The sequence below is a fragment of the Astatotilapia calliptera genome, chromosome 6, assembly GCF_964374335.1.
Source record: "Astatotilapia calliptera chromosome 6, fAstCal68.1, whole genome shotgun sequence".
In the NCBI taxonomy this organism is placed as follows: domain Eukaryota; kingdom Metazoa; phylum Chordata; class Actinopteri; order Cichliformes; family Cichlidae; genus Astatotilapia; species Astatotilapia calliptera.
Genome location: NC_137427.1, coordinates 38,018,489 through 38,041,676, shown reverse-complemented (window position 1 = coordinate 38,041,676; position 23,188 = coordinate 38,018,489). Strand labels below are relative to the sequence as shown.

The window sequence follows — 23,188 nt, the reverse complement described above, 5'->3', positions numbered from 1 at the left end:
TAAACTTTGAATATGTATGTTGTAAAGCATATTTTTAAAGCCTGAGCACTGGTGGATCAAAAATAAATCTATAACACAACATTAACACGGAGGAACTGCTCATACAAACATTTTGTAGCCTGTGAAATATGCAGGGCAGAGAGGATGTGTGGCAGTAAATAAAGGGAAGACAACAGAATGCATGAAGGTGCATAAAAGTGCAAAGGATGGATGTAGCATGCACGGTAGCTTTTCTTATGTTACCTTGTAAGAGGACATCAGGTGGGAGGTCAGAGAAAATCTGTGACCAAATAGACAATGACTCAGCCCTTCTGTGCTATTGCTAGCACTGTAGCATTATATTGCAGATAATAGGACTGTTTTGGTTTGATACTTCGGGTATGGATAATGTGCATGCACATTGAAGTAATTTGTTAGTTTTCTGGTTACTGTGCTTGACTGTGTGACCACTGAAGGAAACGTGCATTTTTCCTTTCAATTCATGTAAATTAAATCCCACTTTTGCTTTACAGATTAGAATGTAAAACTTTCTGCCCTTGAAATCAGCATTTGATAATTAGTTACTTTCAGCAAAAATGTCTGACACAACTTCACCTACTTCCAAGGTGCATGGAGAGGATGATAGAATTCACAATGCAGGAACTCCAGCAACACTTAAGGGAAGATGAACAACTTTAATAATTGACCAACGCGCTTCGGCTTGTGGCCTTCATCAGGGTCATAGTAAAACATTGTAGAAAATTGCATAAATACAAGACAGGAAACAGAAAAAAAATTCAAATTAACCAATCACGCATGTGTTATTTTGAGACAGGTGGGGATTATGTCTCCTCCCCCCCATCCTCATCATTAATGATCTAGTCCAGTATTTACTTGGGCGTGACTTAACCAATTAACCAATACCTACCTGTTATATGTCAGATGATCTATAATTAGTTACTTTGACAGACAGTAGTAGTCAGTTGTCTTCACCACCACTTCGCTGTCATTAAAGCATTTCTACACCTACTGTCAGCCAGACAAAATAGTTTGGTTTTACACAATGTTAAGACAACTTTTGACTTTGTTGACTTTCATTTACACAATGTTTCTGACACACACACTGGGGTGAGCAACCTTTGCATTTAACCGATGGTCTACTGCTACATGTATGAGCAGTTTAAAGAACTGCAACTTCAGTGCTAAGAGCTTCAAAAATAATGTGCCAAAGTAAGTGAGGCATAAATATAAATGGATGCACAATGGAGAGAACTTTAGCTTTCTACAGTGAACATGGCAATGTTTTGGCAATGACCCTATACTTGACCCTGTGTTCAAGATCAAATCCTTCTAACTAATATGCACTAAAAACAATTGACATTATTACTAAACCCTAAACCTATCCCTAGGTCTGGAGTTTAGGTTTGGAATGATTACCAAGGTTTAGTGCTACTATGCCATTATATTCACACCATTCAGAGTAAGAGCAGACTGCATTGTTCTTGGCATTAACAACCAGAACAGTGTTTTGCTGTGTGCATACAACAACAAAATAACTCAACAAAAAAATAGCACAATACTGCTGTTTATTTGGGGGGTTTAATGCCTTTATTTTGAAGTAATATCTTCTAAAATATCTAGAGTGTGTCTAATAATAATGTATAACATTGTATAAAATAAAATCGTGTATATTCAAGCAGCTGATTCACATGCTTTTAGTTGTTTGGCAGGAGGAGGTGTGTTTTGTATAAAGTAAATTCAGGGTTTCTATATGAAATACTCAAAGCACTTGTTCCTCTCATCATCCATTTCCTGGGTCTCAATCTCAAACTTCTTCATGGCAATGAAATACTGAATAAACGGCTCCCCAAGGGCACTGCGGATGACATGATCCTCCCCCAGCGCCTCCAGAGCTTCGTCAAGCTTTACTGGAATGGTGAACTCTTTCTGTTGGATAGGGGCTTTGTTAAGACTGCTTTCAACATTCAGGTTTCTTCTGATACCATCCAGTCCTGCAGCCACTGTAGCTGCAAGAACAATGTAAGGGTTGGCCATGGCTGAGCCCAGCTTGTTGTCAATGTGCGTCTCCCTCCCGCCGTGACACTTGATGTTGAAGGAGCTGCTGTTATCATTGCTGCCACAAGTGGCATACAGCAACCGCTTGGGGTCTTTGATGGTTTTGGCAATGTGACTTCTGCAACCCAGGCCAGGTGACATCAAACAGCTCAGGGCAGCAGAGTGGGTCAGGAGGCCTGCCAACCATTTTCTACCAATCTCAGACATCTCGCCTGCTTTCTCTCCACTGTGGAAAAGACTCCGTCGCCCATTAGCATCCCACAGGCTATGAGAGAGCACCCCAGCATTGTATAGACCATCGTCAGTAAAAAAGCTGGCAATGTAGCTGTGTTTGCGAGCCATTTCTTTGATGCCGGTGCGGAAGGTGAAGGCGCTATCAGCGGCAGCAATACCAAACTCTGGCCTCAGGTTGATCTCCATCTGCCCAGGGCCACTTGCAGAAGCAATGCTGTCTATGTCAGCCCCCATGCAGTACATGCTGTCCACTAGCTGCTGGAAGAAAGGCAGGTCATGGTTGCTGAGCAGGGTTGTGGCAGGAAACAGGAGTGTCTTTGGTCCAATCCGGTCCGGCGCTCCTAGTACACAACATTCATAGGTGAAGGATGAGTGCAGGGAGAAACCCAGGCTTTGGAGCTGACCGAGAAGCTGCTTGGCAATGAGGCGAGGCGAAGTGCGAAGGGGGCTTCCGGTCACGGTGCATGGGTCGCATATGACCCGTGCTGTTTGTTCAGCCCAGGGTAGGACCCTAAAAGTCGAAAGGTCAGGGATCAGAAGGACATCACTACTGAAATTGGCAGTGTTTGCATGGTCCACTTCATTGCTTTGTGGGCTCAGGGTTAGCTCCAAATAGCTTCTTGGCATTGGTACCCCATATACTGCTTTCTCCTGTGAGTGAAACATATGCATTAAAGCACTTCTCACCTTTCGTTAGAAGGGATAGATAGATAATAATAATAATAATAATGGATACTTTATTGATCCCCATGGGGAAATTACTTGTTTTTCTCTGCATTTGACCCATTCACTCAGTGAAGCAGTGGGCAGCCCACTAAGCAGGCGCCCGGGGAGCAGTGTGTAGGGACGGTACCTTGCTCAGGGGTACCTCAGGGTAGCTGTTAAGTGGATTCGAACCGCCGACCTTCCGATCATGGGGCGACCACTTTACCTACTGAGCTATCCCTGCCCTTATAGATAGATAGATAGATAGATAGATAGTAGGGGTGCAACGATATTCGTATCGATATTGAACCTTTCGATACAGTGCTTTCGGTTCGGTACGCATATGTATCGAACAATACAACATTTGTAATTTATTTTATCAACTTTCCTTCTGACGATGCTGTCTGTGTTGAGCGCTCAGTGAATCTGCGTTCGACTACTCCGCCTAGGCTGCACTGTCGAGCGCAGATCCACTGAGCGCTCAACACAGACAGCATAGTCAGGAGCAGAGATGGGCAGTAACGCGTTACTTGTAACGCGTTACTTGTAACGCGTTACTGTAATCTGATTACTTTTTTCAAGTAACGAGTAAAGTAAGGGATTACTATTGCAAAATCAGTAATTAGATTACCGTTACTTTCCCGTAGGAACGCTGCGTTACTGCGTTACTAAAACCGTGATTTTTTTTGCGAGAATGTCTCATGACAGTGACGTAAGCAAGTGCGACGTTGGTGACAGCAGCTGTGTGCAGATCAACAATGGATAATATATCGAGTGCGGGAGAGAGTATGAGCGTGCAGCGTTTAAAGTGTGGAAGTACTGACCTTACTTTGAGTTTGATTCCATAAAAAGTGACAAAAACATTAGCGTTCATCGTGCGTGGGAAGAAAACTTCTTTTTACAGCGAAAAAAACCCCTAAACTTCCGAGCAAGCACCGAGTAGCTACGACGTGATGGGAAACTCACAGAGACACTCGCGCGGATTCTTCAACTGACCGCAGCACACCTGCACCAGGGTAACCCTCCGCCTACCCTGCTCCTGCTTTACAGGTGAAAATAGAGCAAAAGGACCGCTGAGTCTTTGACTGTATTTATTTTCTGCTGTGTTTTACTTGCATCTATTTGAAAGACTGAGTGTAAACACAAAAAATATTTTATTTTATGTGCTGGAATGTGTAGAAAATAGGTTTAAATGTTAAACTAATTTATTCAAGTCAGAGAATGTTGCATATAATTAAATGTTTTGCTTGATGCATAAAGTTAAAAGATTAAAACTGATAAAACAAGTTAAAAAAAGAGACTTTTCCATTTGATTACATTTTGTATGATGGATTATGTAGAAAAAGTAGAATTGGGCTGAAAGATCTATCACTTTATCACCTCTTCAGGTTGTAAATCGTGTTTTTAAAAAGTAACTAAGTAACTAAGTAACTAAGTAATTAATTACTTTTGAAAATAAGTAATCAGTAAAGTAACAGGATTACTTTTTTGGGGGAGTAATCAGTAATTAGTTACCGATTACTTTTTTTAAGTAACTTGACCAACACTGGTCAGGAGGAAGAGCGCAGGGCAAGCTAGCGAGACAGAAGTTAAGCTCTCCTTGCAAGATGGACCTCCCCCACCCTCATTCAGATCTGGCGTTTGGAATTATTTTGGTTTTCATGTGACGTATGACCCTGAAGGTAAGCGAGTCATGGACTAAAGTAAAACAGTATGTTGGATGTGCCATGCAATGCTCAATTACATTGGTGTGAACTAGTGTGTTAGCGCAGTTAGCTCGTTAACGTGTTGGCTGTCTAGCCCCATGCACGGGGCGATCGGCGGTAGCTCGTTAACGGAGATTTGCCTGTTGTGGCGTTAAGGTCATTTCAACGAGATTAACCTGAAAGCACTAGTGGGAACACAACGAATATGACTGCACATTTACGCTGACATCATCCTAGTGCAAAGACAAAAACAACAAGCATGCTACTAACTTTAGCCGAGTCATTTAGACAGCTGTTAGCACATGATTCTCCTTATGCTGCTGAGAATATAGCCCAGAAGAAGCGGATAGTATAGCTTTTATTTTGGAAAGAGACATTTCTCTGTAATAAACTCTCTTTTCCAAGATGAGTGATTCCTCAATCAGATACAGGGCTTGCAAAATCGCTAGCCCGACGTCCCAGAGCTAGCGATCTTTCCAGTCGGGCTACAAAAATCTCTCTGCCCTGCCCGTCGGGCTATTGTAGGAAAAATATATGTCAATGCTTTTGCATTCTTTCAGAAATGTAGCTGGGTAATTATGTCATTGGCATCGGTGAGCCACTGTCAATATGTGACATATTGAAATCGCGTTTGAATTTGCGCTTGTTTTTTTGCTTTCACTTTGCAATGACAGCACTGATCTGTGAGTGATGATAATTTGTGCACCAATTCCTCTGACATCGTCTTATTAATCGTTAGCTTACTATGCAAACATGACAAGTGAAATCTCCCACAGCTTAAACATGTGAGAGGTTGATCGCACAGAGAATCGCTGAGCTTATGTGAGTCCGTGTGTAAAAGTAGCAGTATATATATATTTTAGTTCTGCTGAGCCAAATAAGACAGGTCGGGGTGAAGAAGTGACAGCCAAAGAAAAGCTTACCACAAAACGGAGAAGTTATGACAAATGAGACTATAAGGCAAAAAGAAAGTGCAGCTTTATGGTTTCATGGACAAAAGAATTTCTGTGGCTGCAATATGACGAGCTAAATAACCAGGGCTGCACATAAGTGGTCCGCAAGTGTGCATTCACTGTCAAAATAAAAAACGCGCACAAGGGTTAGGGTTAAATTTAAAAACTGTACTTTTGAGTTAAAATATATATTTATAATTTTAATAAATGACAAATTAAAAAGGCATGAACATTTTTTTGTATCGAAAAAATATCGAACCGTGACACCAAAGTATCGAACCAAACCGAACCGTGAATTTTGTGTATCGTTGCACCCCTAATAGATAGATAGATAGATAGATAGATAGATAGATAGATAGATGTGCATTACATGGAAGAAGCGGACAGGTACTGTCTTGGACCTTGACACCCCATGGAGGTCAGTGGCTTCAAAGCGGACGAAGTTGATATTGTCACGTGCTATTTGTTGTTTAATTTGCTCCATGGCTGCAATGAACCTCTGGTTCCCAGAGATCTCAATAGTGTCTTTTCCGTTATCTGTGGGAAACAGTTTGAAATATTTGCGAAAACATTTGAGAATCTTTCATTTTAAATATAAAGTGTCACACTTTTGAAAGAAAAAAAACATGTTGTTTTTTAAGTCAGAGATTTCATAATCAAGTTCAAGTAGCATCATCAGGACCACCCTAGACAAGAAACAATTATCTGGTTTAAGATAAGTTTCAAACAGTTTGTCCACAGGCAGCACAGTCAAGTGGATATTACAGCTTAAAACACCTCACTGTTAGTCACTGAATGTAATACTATGAGCAGAGAAAGCCAAATCCCACCAAAAAAATCCTTAAGCTAGACCTCATATATTGTTGTCCCAGATTCTTTTAAATGTAGAATAATGAGAGTTTATTACAACACTAATTTGTTTATTTTGATTAAATTACCTTTAAGAAGGTTTTAAATCATATGAATTTTCCAAAAACAAAAATGTGTCCATTTTTTATATTCAAGACAATGAGAAATATTCAGTATTCAGCTTTTATGAGCCAGTAATTTCTAATCGTTTTCCGTGAGCAGAAAGGTATCATTCCAAGTCTAATTATTTGCCAAATATATACTTTTTCAACATAAAATATTTCTTCCTTTCTATCATGAACAGTGTAACTAAATCTAATCAAACTTCACCAACCTGTATGAGAACCGCCAGTCTCTCCCCAGGAGCCACCACTCACATATGTGTGGGTCCTGACTTCAGGCTGCCTATTTGTGTTGGCACTGAACCTGAACGAGCTGGATGAATCCATGGTGGAAGGCAGCTGAATAGATGTGCTATCTCTGGATCTGGGCCCCCTTCTGGAAGCATCAGAGTGTGGTTTGAAGGTGCTGAACACCCTGTGAGAGTTTCCATCATCCTGCCGTCCATCCGTCCCTCCACCACTAGTGCTGCTTCCGTGGAGATACGTGTAGGGACTCCCTGGTTTCCCCTCATGTCTTTCCCGGATACTGAGCAGGGGACTGACCCTCAGGATGGTCTTCAGCTCTTCCATGGTCTGCCTTGGAACACCCATTTTATCATAGGACAACCTGGTTTGACATGATGCCTCTGTGGTCCAGTCGTCCCCAGCGTCAGCTTCATCCACAGAGGGATCATTAACTTGCTCTGGGGGCTGGTGAGGCAGAGGGCCAATGGAGATAACTGTGGGAGTGTTGGGAGTTACTGGTGTACCGACGGGACCATGGATGATGGATGGGCCACCTCCTCTGCTATTCCAATCCATCGGAGGCACATACTTCCCAGTCACCCTGACTCCTTTCTTGCTGCCTAGACTCATCCCGGTGCCATCTATTTGGTCGTTGCTTCTATTTTGGCCTTCCTGGAAAACAAACAATGGCTCTGTCAGAATAATGGTAAGAGAAGGTCAAGTTATGCATGAAAATGATTACCAAGAAGTGTAAGCAATCAAATCTGAAATCATATTGAAAGACTTCTAAATTAAAAATACAATCCTCCAGGTATTTTTAAAAAAAGTGAAGTAATACATATGAAAACCCTACCAATGGACATTGCTCAATTAAATTCAAATCCAAAATGTAAATGTCAAGTTGTTACCTTGAAATCTTCAGAGTCATTCATTTCGTTTTTTGTACTCATGTACTGGGATTTGGATATTGATAGCCCCCCCTGTGAAAGAGCTTCACTCGCACATTAATTTTTATAGACAATTGGTACAATGATGACGGATTAGAAAATTCTTTCTGCCCCACAAAACAGCCACGAGAATCCAGCTGGAAACTGACATCAGCCGGCCACTGGTGGACACTGAAGCACTGCTGCTTTGAGCTCATTGGTTGTTTCCGAGACCAATTCAGTGGCGCTTTTGTGTCACCGCACAGTAAAACTGCAGAGCTCAGCAGTTCTGTGTGTGTTTCCAGAAAGATATGGGAGCAAAAGTATTTATTCCACACAATTATAAAGAGCAGACAATAGCAGCTGATACTGACAGTCTAAGCATTTAAGAACTGCTACAGGGCAGCGTGACACCAGCAACATAATTTTCTTAATTACTCAATAATAAATGGTGCCACTTTCTAATGTGTTTTATATTTAAATGCGGTGCCACAATATCTAAGTGTACTATTAAAACAATTGTAAAAGTGGTACTAAATTATAATTTAAAAATAAACCATAAGCCTAAATCATTACAGCCATTAATTTCAGCTTACTAAAGCAGATAAAAACATGTGAATCAGTTGGCTACTATGCATTCTGGGGGTTTTCAGTGAATCACAAAACAATCCTTCTTATTTTCCATTCCACCTTTTATGACAAAAATCTTGTCTTTAAACAGCTGTTTTTTATCCTTTCAATATAAGTTAACCTATCATTCCAAACAGCGGGTAGTCAAAACTGCGCCTATATTAAGTATTTTTATTTTTTGTCATTTACATTTACATTATTATTATTTTTATAACAGTAAAAAGTTCATGTGGAGTCTGAAACAAAAAAATAGCAACATATTTTTTAGCTCTTTGGCAACAGCAGGAAGGAAAAACTCCCTTTTAACAGGAAGAAACCAGGCTCAGGAAGGGGCGGGGCCATCTGCTGTGACCGGTTGGGAGAGAGAAGGAAGACAGGACAAAAGACAGGCTGTGGAAGAGAGACAGAGATTAATAACAAGTATGATTCAATGTAGAGAGATCTATTAACACACAGTGAGTGAGAAAGGTGACTGGAAAGGAAAAACTCAATGCATCATGGGAATCCCCAGCAGCCTACGTCTATTGCAGCATAACTAAGGGAGGATTCAGGGTCACCTGGTCCTGCCCTAACTATATGCTTTAGCAAAAAGGAAAGTTTTAAGCCTAATCTTGAAAGTAGAGATAGTGTCTGTCTCCTGAATCCAAACTGGAAGCTGGTTCCACAGAAGAGGGGCCTGAAAACTGAAGGCTCTGCCTCCCATTCTACTTTTAAATACTCTAGCAACAACAAGTAGGCCCGCAGAGCGAGAGCGAAGTGCTCTAATAGGGTGATACGGTACTACAAGGACATTAAGATAAGATGGGATATAATTATTTAAGACCTTGTATGTGAGGAGCAGGATTATGAATTCAATTCTGGATTTAACAGGAAGCCAATGAAGGGAAGCCAAAACAGGAGAAATCTGCTCTCTCTTTCTAGTCCCTGTCTTTTCAGTGAGTTTTTTGGACATCCTGATAATAATGAATTACAGTCGTCCAGCCTGGAAGTAATAAATGCATGAACTAGTTTTTCAGCGTCACTAAGAGACAGGATATTTCTAACTTTAGAGATGTTGCGAAAATGGAAGAACGCAGTCTTACATATTTGTTTAATATGTGCATTGAAGGACATATCCTGGTCAAACATGACTCCAAGGTTCCTCACAGCATTACTGGAGGCCAAGGTAATGCCATCCAGAGTAAGAATCTGCTTAGATACGATATTTCTAAGATTTTCAGGGCCGAGTACAATAACCTCAGTTTTATCTGAATTAAGGAGCAGAAAGTTAGCGGTCATCCAGGTCTTTATGTCTTTAAGACATTCCTGCAGTTTAAGTAATTGGTGTGTATTGTCTAGCTTCATTGATAAATAAAGTTGGGTGTTATTTACATAGCAGTGAAAATGTATGCTATGTCTTCTGATGATACTGCCTAAGCTCAGAGTCGGGCAGCTCAGCGTTGCTGAAAAACTGTACTTCAGTGCGGTTATCTAAAAATGGGGTACATCACAGATCCGGTCCTGTCTAGACCCATGACATATTCATATATGTCATATATACCCTATTCTTTGTTTCTTCCTTTCTGGAACTCTTCCCACATATGTGGCTTTTTTTTGGGGGGGGAGGGGGGGGGGTGTTTTTTTGTTTTTGTTTTTTTTCTGTCTGTTTGTTTGTTTCTTTATGCTGCACAGAACCCTGTGGAACCCCATAATTAATCTTCTGTGTGAAGAGGACTCTCCATTTACATCAACAACTTAGATAGATATGATACAAACCACTGTAGAGCAGTACTTGTAATACCTACAGCATGCTCTGATCGCTGTAATAGGTTATTGTGCTCAACAGTATCGAACGCTGCACTGAGGTCTAGTGGTAGTACAAGCATAGACATGTGTTTACTGTCAGAGGCTATTGTTATCATTAATTATGCTAAAATTTGTTAATTGAAAATCACAAATTTGATTTAAAAAATCTACATTAATTTTGATAATTCATGTATGTTACTTTTTTCAATAATCTTTATAAGAATTCATTTTAAAACTTAAGGTATGTTTGAGTGCAGTATGTATTTTACCACAAAATATTGATGAACGAGTGACTCGATGATACCTTAATCAATGCTGGGCTACGATGAAGTCATCATGATCAGGATTTTTTCAACTGTTTTTCTATTTTTTGTTACCTGCACACTTCTGTTTAAAACAATGTTAGCCATGGTTCACTGTGACACATCACAATGTAGTATAATGATTAGAAGTGGAAATTTGCAATCAAAGCAAAGCTTATAATATTAAACACAAACAGACACACATATTTCCAGGGGTAGAACCTTCTATTATTCTTACTATACTAATAAGCCAATTTCTTTTTAAAGTCTGAAAGGTTGTATAAGTGGATTGAAAAATGTATGATGGAAAATATTTTTACAATTAAAATGACACAGCAGCACGTATACTGCTGGAGTCATGAATGACCCTATTCAATGGCTTAAAGGCTAGAAAGGTTCCATTTTTTACAAGGAACTTCTCGACAATTTCAAAGGACAAAAATATGTAATTTGGTACTAACTAAAGAGAAAATATGCATTTTCTTTCCCATTTAAATATTATTATTTGCTTATTACTAACAGTTTGATCCTTCATGTACATTATGTGTTTTGTTTTCAGAACATGCTAAATACTGACATATTGCTGGCAGCTTCCAGTTTATTCAAGTAATTAACGGGAATCCATATCATGTATAGTTAATCAGTCTTTTAATTTACTTGCTGAAAAATAAGTCAAAACTAAAGTTACCTAAAATAAGATATATACTATAACGGTAAATCAATAATAAATTACTTTTTAACCAATTTCATAAACCATCTTAAAAGAAGGTTTGTTCAGTATATGTTTAGTCGGGATTATTGTACCTGTTGTAGTTATTCAGTCATTCTGGTGCTCCTCTTACTCGATTCTGATGACTCAGAATTAGATCCTGATGACTTAAGAATTACTCATCAAATAGTATGACTCAGTGGCTCTAGAGATCAGCTTCACATCCTCTCAGCATTAAGTTTAATGCACATGTTAATGATCTGGCTTTTGTTCTTAAACAGGGAATTTATAAAAGATTAAGAAATAACTACTTTGATCAAAGCTTTTGTACAGATGCATGCAAATCAAGAGTAAAGAAAAAAGAGAAGAAAATCATGTGGTTTACATCTATGTAGACAGATCAAACTTTGCATGTGAATACAGGCATTTGAATTTTAATAGGCATGTGAAGACATGTGAATACAAAGCATATTTGATCAATATGACAAGGTTGGACGGTGGTGAATCTACAATACATTTAATTCTCAATTTATTTTTCCTTGATCATTTTATTAAAAAAATTTAAAAAAAAGTCCTTCATATTTTAAACCATTTTTAAAGCAATAATATAATTATATTGAATAAGTAGTATCCCATGCTCCAGAAGGACTTCCCACCAGGGCACTTTGAGGGATGTAGTCAAATACCTTCTCCGTGTAGGCCATTATAACGTATTGGTTATGTTGTTGTCAGCAGTGGCTGTTTCTTTGCACGTTGAACTCCCACAGGATCTGAGCTATTGTGTTTTGGGGTTTTTTTTGTGCATCCTTGCTGAGTGTTCCATTTGATTTTGGAACTTTTAACCCATGCTTGTAATAGATGTTCCTGTAGACTATCACATAGATTTAACTTAACAGAACATTTAATACAGCTGCCATAAGGCAAGAGGCAGGGTGCACCGATGCAGGGATAACACAGAGAGACAGACATCCATCAGCACTCATATTAATTTTTACGGACAATTTAGAATCCACAGTTAACCTAACCCCTCTGACTGCATGTCTCGAGATTGTGGGAGGAAGGCAGAGTACCCAATGAGAACCTACACGGACACGGGGAGAACATGCAAACTCCACAGAAAAAGGCCCTGGCCAGATGTTGGATTGAAAACCAAGAATTTCTTTGCTGTGAAGAAACTGTGCTATCCACGGTCCCACCTTGCTGCCCCTTTTCTATCTAAGATTTATACACAGTCACACATAGTGAGCTACTCAGGGTTCGATATCTTGCCTAGTATCTGGAATAGTAGCAGACTGGAGCAGCCAGAGATCAAACCAACAACCTTCCAATTAGTAGATGACCTGTTCTACCACCCTGTAAATATGATGGTTGATTTGAACCCAGGACCTTCTTATTGTGAGCCAGAAGAGCTAACCACTGCACCATGGTGTTATCCCATTTGTGATTCAAAGCACAGTAAAAAAGCTTTAAAACTCAGAAATTATTTGGGAATTTTCCTTTCCATTTCAAGTTATGAAATGTATCTACACAAAGGTCTGTTCACATGAAGTGAAAAGAACCACACATGTATAATTCTATGGTGTCGTGATTTCTGGCCTCCTCTGTCCTTGTGTATTTTCTGGAAGTGAAGGACGAATTAGGCCACAGTCACCAACTGACCTTTGCAGCCTGAAGACAGAGAGATGTCTGGACATAACACTACACATTTTCAGGGTGGGGTTTCACGAGACCAGTCAAGCTAAAGGCAAAAGGAAAGAAAGACAAAGGGTTAAGGAAGTTCGGTTTAGCTTCGAAATAAAGCTCTGTAAACAAGTGAATGGGACATGATGCGTGAGCATTCATCAAGACATTTACACATTGGGACGTTTTAAACATTTCATTATTTAAGATTTTGAATATTTTTGTTGTATGCTCACATAGTGTATAGTTCTACAAAATTATACATTTAATTCAGCTACCAGAAACCTTTAGTAAAAACTAAAGGTACATAACTTACAACTAAAGGTGTATATTTAATACTGAACAGTGTTTTATAGTGAAAGTCCTGACAGGAAATGACGTTAGTATCTCGGGCTCTCGCGCGCTCTCTCTCTCTAACTCTTTCCCGGCAGATCAGGAGACTTCGGCTCCGCTCGGAGAAACAGCACAGGACTTTATGGTGGAAAACCGTTTCATAGTTTTACCTTTTTCTAGGGACCGGCTGTATGATTAAGCTACAATCTTCAATGAGTAAGCATATCCCAGTAAGTAACCTGTTTTTCGTGGCTGCCATTTTGTTTCTCGGTTTCGTCTCCTAGGCTCCTCTGGTAAATCAGTACGTTACGGTGAACTGTTACCAGCTGGCCTTCACGTTGCTTCGATGAAATCACGGCCTGCTCGATAAAAACCCAGTTCAATATTTCCACAGTGCTATTGCCTAGCGTTGCCTTTCTCATTTAACTGTAACGAAAATTCACAGAACATGGATTTGGCCATGTTATTTGAGTGCAATCTTAGAGCTGCATGATGATCGTCACGATTAGGAAGCGGCTGACGGATGCGCAGCTCGGGCTGGTCCCGGCTCTCGGAGTTTTTGCCGTCTAAAATCGACGCATATTTATTTGAAATAAACGAAACACGTAAATGACGTGTTGTTAGTGGTTTGCGAGACTGGCTACGTGCACGGTGTCTGGGTCGGGCGTCTTTTTGTCACCTCAGAGCACTGTGCAGTCTGTCACAGCTCCCGACGGCGCCTATAGGCCTCTAATGTTATATGATGGCGCCCGGTCTATCCTCACACAAAGGACACTTTACAGCCTTGTAATGCAATGCAGAGACATGTCTGCTATTTAAGCCACTTCTGCTTTGCTTCACGTCTCTCTTATATTTACAAATCACTGTCCTTTCAGTCAGGCAGTGGCTTTTAAGTGCTTGGTAATATTTCTAAGTAAATGCTGCTTTTCGGCCGGAAAATAGCAGATTAACAAAGCATGCTTGACCGGCTTAGATTTTACTATTTCGACAATAAGATGAAGAAAACCTTTCCAGTAAGCCAGCGCTCGGGTATCGAGCTTCTGTGAGGAGTAAAGGGCAGAAGCATTAGGGAGGAAATGGCAGAGAAAGCATTTGTGAGTCACATTTCTGACGATCATAACAGCGTGTATGTTAAAGCCCCGCTGAAGGCCCCACGGTGAGCTCAGCCTGCGCACACAGATACGACCTGGATGTCAGAAATGACACGTTATATATTTATTTCTGCTGTACAGCGGCAGCACTGCACTGTGATTTTATGTACTGGGAGGTACAGTCTGCTCTGCTGTGTTAATCATTGCGTTATCTGAAACACCACTTTCTCTGCATGGGAATCAAACCCCAGACACTCTAGTGTATTTAGTCTCCAAACAATGTTAATGTGGCTGTTGACATACTTGAGTGTGAAACTTGGCATAATTAAAAAAAAATAAAAAAGAGTAGCTCAGAAAGGCTGCGGTTTAACTGCCTGTTTCAGGGTAGCTAATATAAAGAAAATTATACTGTGGGATTCGATTACTGTCATTACACCCTAAATCTGTGTTTCTAGCCAGACTCTGTGCTGTTGTCTGAAGGTAATTCTAAAATTCAAATGAGGAAATTTGTTTTATTCTTTTAAAAATGAATGGCTCATGACTTTACTGAAAATCCCTCACTTGTTTCACGGCTGCTTTGTCTATACTTTGGCCCTGTGCTTCCTCTATGATCTAATCCCTTTGTCTTTTACTCTGATGGAGTGGTATGTTTGACTAGGGGCTTATGGATATGTGTTTGGGATTAGAGTTGTCACAATATCAGATTTTCCATTTCATGATTATTGTGCTTAGGAAAAAAGAAAAGAGGCACAGTTTCCATATAGAATGTGAATAAAAACAGTTTCTCAGTAAAAGTTTCTTTTTGGCAAATGAATTGAACTACACTGAGAACAGTTGCCTGTGCTTTTTGTGTTCTTTAAAGGTGTTTAAAAAAAATAAAAAAATTAAGCTTTTCTTCCCTCCTGCCCCCCTCTGTGTCCTGCAGCAGTTCTGTGGTGTTCTGGGTCACACATTTATGGAGTTTCTGAAGGGCAGTGGGGACTACTGCCAGGCTCAGCACGCTGCCTATGCAGATGAGTGAACAGCCAAACTCGCCATCGATCCGACGCACTTGAGCCACAGGAGGGACCCCGGAAAGTTGGCAGGACCGGGACTCCTCCCAGAACCAGCGATAACTCGGCCTGGATGGGGTAACTCCACCTGCTGCACACTGCCCTCGTCGGCTTCCGCCTGGCCAGAATCAAGGTGGAACCAACCTTGGTTTTTTTTTTTCTTCCTTTTCTTTTGTTTTATTCCAAAGGAGAGGGTTTGAGTTACTTCTCCAATTGTCCGCCCTTCCCAGCTGCCAACTTCCCAAATTTGCCTGTTACTGTTCTTTTTGGCGGGATTATTTTTATTTTATTTTGACACTTAGCCTTGCCAACCTCGAAGAAGACTGGAGGATTTTTTTCTTTCGGAGTTCCTCAAAACTTGTTGGACATTTGTTTGACATTCCCTCCGAGTTTAACTGTTTACATTAGTGTTTACTCTGTGGAAGACATTTTAGTTTTGTTATACATTTTTTTCCCGCATTGTCACGATGGCTCGAATGAACAGACCAGCCCCTGTGGAGATTACCTACAAAAACATGCGGTTCCTCATTACCCACAATCCCACCAACGCCACCCTGAACAAGTTCATAGAGGTGAGCCAAATTGTGGTCAAGTGTTTACATATTACAGAGTGTATATTACTCTAAGCCCACATTGGAGAAGCATGTAACCGGTGATTACATGTTGAGAAATATTTTGGAAACGACCGCAGTTTAAAATCTTTCCTGGAAATGTTTCAGCCAATGAACGCAATGACTACAGAATCGTTTTAGATTACAGGAATTGACGTATGTAGGTGTATTACTGTCAGTGTGCTTTAGAGGGTTGGGCAATCGGACAAAATTGGTGACTAAAATCAATTGATTCCTTTAACAGTTGGCTTTTTTTCACAGACTTCAAGAAATTGCACATTACAAAAGAGCTACCAGACAGTACCTCTTTCCTTTAAAAGGGAAATACACACAAGAACAGATTAGCCGCTTATGTCAACCAAAGGCAGTGGGATGTCACTAAAATAGTCATGGGCGAAGCTATCTAGCTTAACTTATCAACTCTTTAGTCAAGCGAATGATCTAAAAACTGATGATATGAAGAATATCACTAACTGACATGAGCTAGTGTTTGCATACATCAGCAAATTCATTTTCACTTCTTTTTGTTGGAATTTTAACGTGTCGTCCAACCTTAGTATCCTGAGGTAGCTTTAACAGTCTTGTTTGCCTCTTTCGCTCATAAATCCTGTGACATGTGATTACAGGAGTTGAAAAAATATGGAGTCACCACGGTTGTGAGAGTCTGTGAGGCCACCTATGATGCCACCCTGGTGGTGAAAGAGGGAATCCAGGTTCTGGTGAGTTCACACTTCTGACTTCATCATGACTCCTAATGTTTCAAACCAAAACAAATGTAGTTTTTTTTTTTTTTTTTACATTGCTCTGGGTTTTCCCCCCCAGTATACCAGGCTATTGTTTTGTTTTTTTTTTATTCTGGTTTTTATTGTGTAACAGATTTAGGTTTGGGGGGGGGGGTTCCCTCCAAGCGAAGGTTCAGATTGTGCAGGAAGACAAGCTCCACGGGTGTCCTTGCTGCTGCAACAACATTTTTCTTTCCCCGCAGCTCAGCCTTCTCGCTTCTTTTGTTTTGGTTTCCAAGGAACGGAGGCCACTGACATCATTTCCTTTTTTCTTCTCTCTTCTTTCTGCAGGATTGGCCATTCGACGATGGAGCTCCTCCCTCCAATCAGATCGTGGATGATTGGCTGAACCTGCTGAAGCTGAAGTTCAGGGAGGAGCCCGGCTGCTGCATTGCTGTGCACTGTGTAGCAGGGCTGGGGAGGTAAGCAGTCACTGACACAAAGATTCAAGTTGTTATATTTTACGTATGATAGTGAAATGTGGCTCTTGCTTCTGTTTGTATTCTGATACAGAAGCAGTCGGTGCTAAAACAGTTATTTGATGATCCCTGTTTTCATATTGTTTTTATATTGTACATAAGCTTTTATTTTAGGGGATTTTCTCTAACAAAACTGTTTGAATCCATTAAATAACGTTTCCCCCATTATCTGACTTTTAAATGATTAATCCACCAATCCAAAGGATAACTGCAGAACTACAACCTGAGCTATCATAGTGAAAACTATCATATAGGAATAACATCCTTGTTATCAGTTGTGGTTTGAAAAACAAACCAAGAAGATCTTAAGCAAAGACGCAGTCATTTGCATTTTCTTTGATCCTGCTGTACGTGACTCACAGTATCACCCACATTTTGTCCCAAGTGTGTGCTTCCTTAGTACAGACAACCTGCCAGGTCCTGTCTCTGTCCTGTTTGCTTTAATCTGATCTATGAGGAAGCAATGTTTGTTTGTTTTGTTTTTGTAATTGGAGCAAAACACTATTTTGCATGTTAGTTTTAACTAACATTCCTGGTACTGTCTGTTCCCTTTCTTTTTCACAGAGCTCCTGTTCTGGTGGCACTCGCTTTGATTGAATGTGGGATGAAGTATGAAGATGCTGTCCAGTTCATTCGACAGTAAGTAAAAATCATTTGGCAGGAAATGATTAAAGAAGCTACTTTTTTTTTTGGATGAGTTGAGGTTTTTTATTATAAAACCATTAAAATATCTGATAGTTAATTACATTTGTAAGGCTCTCTGGTGGACAGACTTTGGCATTAACTTTGAGAAAATCCTTGATTTTTGTCTTGCAGTAACCTGATACTTTGATACGTAAAGCAGGGAGGCCTGAGTCATATCTATAAATAGCAGAGATGTCAGAGAGTGAGATAAAGGATGATTCAGTAGGTGTGCTTTAAAGTATGTGTCATCCCTTGAAATATTTATAGAGCACTTGGCAGTCAGCTTTTTTTTCCAAAGACTAATCAATAAAATGAGGGCAAGCTCAGCAATTTGAGGCTGTCATAGAAAGTGGTGTTATATTATTGATTAAATATTATTAATACGGATAAAATCCATTTTTTTCTTTTTAAATTAACAGTTAATAATAGGACTTGAATTTTTTAAAGTTTCTTTTAAAATCCTCAACAAGCCAAAGAATCGTTATCATGCTGAATGTAAAAATCATACATATTGCCATGAATCTTCATATAGAACAGAGTTAGTTGACTATTTCTGTAAATGTAATAGTACAACCACTTTGCTCTTTTCCAACCCAGCATTTATATTCTTGCACTCTATCACAGTACCTTGTTATTCAGAGTACTGGTCCTTAATACAGCATTTTAATTCCTTTCCGTTTCCCTTTAACCAATCATCTGATTGGTTGCCCCTCACACCCAGAAGGTTAGAACAGTTAGTGGGTGGAGCTTCTTTTCTTACAGTCACAGATCTGTGGCTGAGCTTTCCTCTCTAACATCAGACAAAGCCATCATAGAAAAGCCTGTAAGTAGGGTTCACAAAAGCTGAGCGTTTGACTCACAGGGGTTAGACTGCTTATATGCACACTGACATGAATTATTTAAACTTTGGGCATGTTTAATATATTACAATATCCATGGTAGCAATATATATTATGGATTTACAAAAAAATCGGCAGTCATGAGCTAATTAATTTCTACACTTGCTTTCAGGAAGCGCAGAGGAGCATTCAACAGCAAGCAGCTGATCTACCTGGAGAAATATCGTCCAAAGATGCGCCTGCGTTTCAAAGATTCTAACGGCCATCGCAATAACTGCTGCATCCAATAGAGCCAAACATTGAGCCACACCAACCTCTCCCCAACCTACCCTCCAACACAGAGTTTCATTAAACCTTGCTAGCTTATAACCTGGCAGGCTTCCTTTTTTTTTTTTTTCTTTTTCTTCATTGTGTTGTATTTTAATTTGGAAAACCATGCTTGGTAAATGAAATTCCCCCTCCCTTTCTAGTTTCAAAATTAAATGTAAAAAAAAATGAAAAACAAGAGTTGTGTGAACAGAGTTTTTTCTTCATGTGCCCAGAAAAAAAAATAGGAAGAGTCGTGTATCATTGTAAGATGTTGGATTAACTGTTTTCTGAAAATGCATCCCAAAGATTTTGATTGGCCCGTGCATTCACATTGCCTGAAAATGTGTTAAAAAAAAAGAAAAGAAAAGAAAATAGGTTAAAGAAATGTTTTCTTGATGTGAACAATTATGTGTACCCTGTTCAATTTTAGGATTCAGTTTCAAGACTGACTAGAAAGAGGTATGCCTTTCTTCAAATCAGATGGATCATCCATAAATGCCTTACAATCGGAAGTGGAACAAAGGCAATCGAACAGGAGTCGGCTCCTGTTGGCATTTGGAAAAGGTGTTTCATTTTTCTACTTGGAACAAAAAAAACCCTAAACTGTTGCCTTTGTCTTGTGCAGGAAGTCTTACACACACTTATGCCCTTTCAGTAACTATTTTTTATTATAAATGCTTAACTGTTGCAATATTTGTCAATTGAAAGTCTAGGAACTTTTTAGTCTTTATCAGACCTTCTGTTTACTTATTAACTGCCATGTTAAAATAAAAATGTGATCTTTTTCATTTTTCCTTTTTTGGTTTATTTTTGTTTAGTTTTGTTTGTGTGTGTGTGTGCGCTTCAAACTGGACTTCCAACATCTGCAATATTTTGTATGCCTTTTTATTTGATGTCCATAACTTAAGACTTGGATACTTGATGATTTTATGTATTTGAAAATGTGTACTATTATTATTAGGTTGGCTATTTATACTATCAATGGATGTGTGATTTAGTACAGTGAGCAAAAAAGTTTTACCTGTTCACCAACTTGAGAGTACATTAAATGATACACTGAAAAAAGATGTTGGTCTTTTCTCCCCATTTTCTCAAGAGAAGAAAAATGCAGGAGGGGTTTGAGCAAAATAGGACTGATAAATACTTCTTAATAAAAAAAAATGTTGCAGATGTAGCGCTAAAAGACTTTCTTGAAAAATGATAATAATAATGGATTGGATTTATATAGCGCTTTTCAAGGCACCCAAAGCGCTTTACAATTCCACTATTCATTCACTCGCATTCACACACTGGTAGATTTAGCTGTTTGGTTGAATAGCGGCTTTTTCTCAAACCTTTCATCGTAAAATACCTGTATTTTTAGCATTTACATCACCAATAGTCCAGTAAACCAGTTTACATTTTAATCATTGCAAAGACTAAAATTGAGCTAATTTGTGGCCCAATATGAGTTGACAGTTACATTTGTTTCAGTTTCTATAGTCTTTGAAATAAAACATTCAGTCCCATGATTAATTCAACGCCCTGCTAGGGCCGTAACACTGGGTGACTGGCTCCAAGATGAGTCCTGTTGGTTCAAACTTCTTCCATTTACTGTCGATGGAGGCCATCGTGCTCATTTGGACCTTCAGTGCTTCAGGAATTTTTCGGTATCCTTCCCAATATCTGAACCACAATGCAATCCTGTCTCTCAGATTTACAGACAATGCTTTGGACTTTATGTCTTGGTTTAGGCTCTGACATGCACTGCCAACAATGGGACCGTATTTGTCAAATCAGACCTCATATCCAATCAACTGAATTTACCACAGGTGGATTCCAGTCAAGTTGTAGAAATATCTGCCAAAGATCCGTGGAAACTATTTACACTGGCCACTTTGTTAATTATACCTTACTATTACCAGGTTAGACCTTACCTGCCCTAATTCTGACACAGGTCAAACAAGATGCTAAAAACATTCAGTGGAAACTTTGATTCATATTGGTGTGATGAACATCTTTATATTATAGAGTCTTCAAAATAGCCACCTTTTGCTTTGATTACTGCTTTGCACACTCTTGGCATTCTCTCGATGAGCTTCATGAGGTCATCACCTGAAATGGTTTTCCAACAGTCTTGAAGGAGTTCCCAGAGATGCTGAGCATTTGTTGGCCCTTTTGCCTTCACTCTGCGTCCATTTCTTCCAAAATCATCTGGATTGGGTTTAGGTCAGGTGACTGTGGAGACCAGGCCATCTGACACAGCACACCATCACTCTCCTTCTCCCTCCCTTACACAGCCTGGCGGTGTGTTTGGGGTCATTGTCCTGATGAAAAATAAATGATGGTCAAACTAAACACAAACAGGATTGGATGGGATGTCGCTGCAGGATGTTGTGGTAGCCATGCTGGGCCCTGTGCTTCGTACGTCGCTTACTACATCCAAGATCAAATGAAACATCCAAGACCAAACCATCGCGCTAACCGTGAACGCGCTAATCCGGTTCCCCGAACACACCTGCTGTTGACGATTAGTACAGCTGGACGCAGTAATGTGACATCACTGGGTGTCGTAAAAGGGGCTACGCATCGATAGTAGAAACATTGATCGGCAACCCTCTGATTGGTCGGCGAAAATGTCGACGGAGCGCGCTCGGCTCGGTATTTTTCGGCAGCAGAGCAAGAACTCTTGAGTGAGGGATTTCAGGAGTTTCAGAGTTTAATCAGAACGCAAGGGAACACTGCAAAGGCTGCAAAAGCAAGGAGCGAGGGCTGGCAGGAAGTTGCTGACAAATTAAACTCGTAAGTAATTTAATAATAACAATAATAATGGAGTGGATTGATATAGCGCTTTTCAAGGCACCCAAAGCGCTTTACAATGCCACTATTCAGTCACTCTCACATTCACACACTGGTGGAGGCAGCTACAGTTGTAGCCACAGCTGCCCTGGGGCAGACTGACAGAAGCCAGGCTGCCATATCGCGCCATCGGCCCCTCTGGCCAACACCAGTAGGCGGTAGGGTAGATTTATTATATTACACTATATTATCCAATATTATATTACATTATATTATAATATGTTATATTTTATCCTCTGTCACATTAGAGCCACGACAGGACCCACTAGAACATGGGAACAGGTAAAAGTGAAATATAAGAATATTCTACAGAATGGTAATATTTATCACTTATATTGCTTTTAGTCTCTCGGAAAGAGACCCTGGAATAATCTGTTTGTTTATAACAGCAACCAAGAAAAGGGCAGAGCAACAAAAGACAGGTGGTGGTCCTGCACCCCCTCGTCAACAAGTTGGTTAAGTAAATAATACCCTCACGGGAAAATCGATATCTCTCTATGAGCACACTGTCGCGCTGAGCTAAAGGATCCTGTCTGTCCCGCAATATACGCTGAATTCTGAGGACTCTCCTTATCAATCTTGCACCTTCCGCAATGGGTGGCTCGCGTATACGGACAGGACATGGCTGCGACAGACTTCCCAAATCCACCTTCGCTTTTATAGCCGTGGTCTCTCATCTTGATTACACGAAGTAATTTACAATTACTACTCTGAAATATGAATTAAATCTGTAATAATCACATACATGTAATAGAATGTTAATAGTACATTTCCCTTTTTTAGGAAATGACCTGTGTGAAATCAATAAATGGATCAGGTGCTGCATTGTCTTTAGTTACATTGATGTTATTTATTTATGGTGAAACAGTGGTGGAATATCGCTGTTGCTTTCGTATGAATGACGCGGGCATACCTGCGTGGCCGCGATCTAATCCTGTTTACATAAAGTAAACCTGCTCCCCAGCAGGTTTACGCTTACGGCTCTGTTGCTATGACAGCAAGTCCCGGATGGGCTTCGGGGAACCGAACGATCCAGGATCACGCGAAATCGTCAACAATCTAATCCAGCTAACTTACTTAGCGAGGTACGAAGAACAGGCCCCTGGTTCATTGTGCCTTCAGTTTGAATAAATCCCCAACAGTGTCACCATCACACCTCCTCAGCCATGCTTCACAGTGAGAACCATGCATGTAGAGACCATCCATTCACCTTTTCTGCATCGCACAAAGACATGGCAGGTCGACCAAAGATCTCAAATTGGACTCATCAGACCAAAGCACAAATTTCC

General features: G+C 40.0%; 2 protein-coding genes across 2 annotated transcripts; one reads left to right on the top strand and one right to left on the bottom strand.

Annotated features, from left to right (window-relative positions):
• Positions 1 to 1,564: 1,564 nt before the first annotated feature.
• Positions 1,565 to 8,116, bottom strand: lgsn (lengsin, lens protein with glutamine synthetase domain). Its single transcript, XM_026171922.2, has 4 exons — positions 7,758 to 8,116; positions 6,837 to 7,521; positions 6,024 to 6,190; positions 1,565 to 2,940 (listed from the first exon to the last, which is right to left on the bottom strand). The coding sequence occupies exons 1-4, from the start codon at positions 7,797 to 7,799 to the stop codon at positions 1,747 to 1,749; spliced, it is 2,088 nt and encodes a 695-aa protein (XP_026027707.1). The 5' UTR covers positions 7,800 to 8,116; the 3' UTR covers positions 1,565 to 1,746.
• A 7,114-nt stretch (positions 8,117 to 15,230) lies between these two features.
• ptp4a1 (protein tyrosine phosphatase 4A1) lies at positions 15,231 to 19,849 on the top strand. Its single transcript, XM_026171921.2, has 5 exons — positions 15,231 to 15,929; positions 16,595 to 16,687; positions 17,042 to 17,172; positions 17,794 to 17,868; positions 18,925 to 19,849. The coding sequence occupies exons 1-5, from the start codon at positions 15,825 to 15,827 to the stop codon at positions 19,040 to 19,042; spliced, it is 522 nt and encodes a 173-aa protein (XP_026027706.1). The 5' UTR covers positions 15,231 to 15,824; the 3' UTR covers positions 19,043 to 19,849.
• Positions 19,850 to 23,188: the final 3,339 nt, after the last annotated feature.

Bases quoted from the DNA above. Each gene is read 5' to 3' on its own strand.
- lgsn (XM_026171922.2), bottom strand. From the start codon at position 7,799: ATGAGTACAAAAAACGAAATGAATGACTCTGAAGATTTCAAG. The intron at 7,522-7,757 runs GTAACAACTTGA...TTTGTTTTCCAG, and splicing joins ATGACTCTGAAGATTTCAAG to GAAGGCCAAAATAGAAGCAA. The intron at 2,941-6,023 runs GTAATGCACATC...TTTCACTCACAG, and splicing joins TACCTGTCCGCTTCTTCCAT to GAGAAAGCAGTATATGGGGT.
- ptp4a1 (XM_026171921.2), top strand. From the start codon at position 15,825: ATGGCTCGAATGAACAGACCAGCCCCTGTGGAGATTACCTACAAAAAC. The intron at 15,930-16,594 runs GTGAGCCAAATT...ATGTGATTACAG, and splicing joins CCCTGAACAAGTTCATAGAG to GAGTTGAAAAAATATGGAGT. The intron at 17,173-17,793 runs GTAAGCAGTCAC...TCTTTTTCACAG, and splicing joins TGTGTAGCAGGGCTGGGGAG to AGCTCCTGTTCTGGTGGCAC.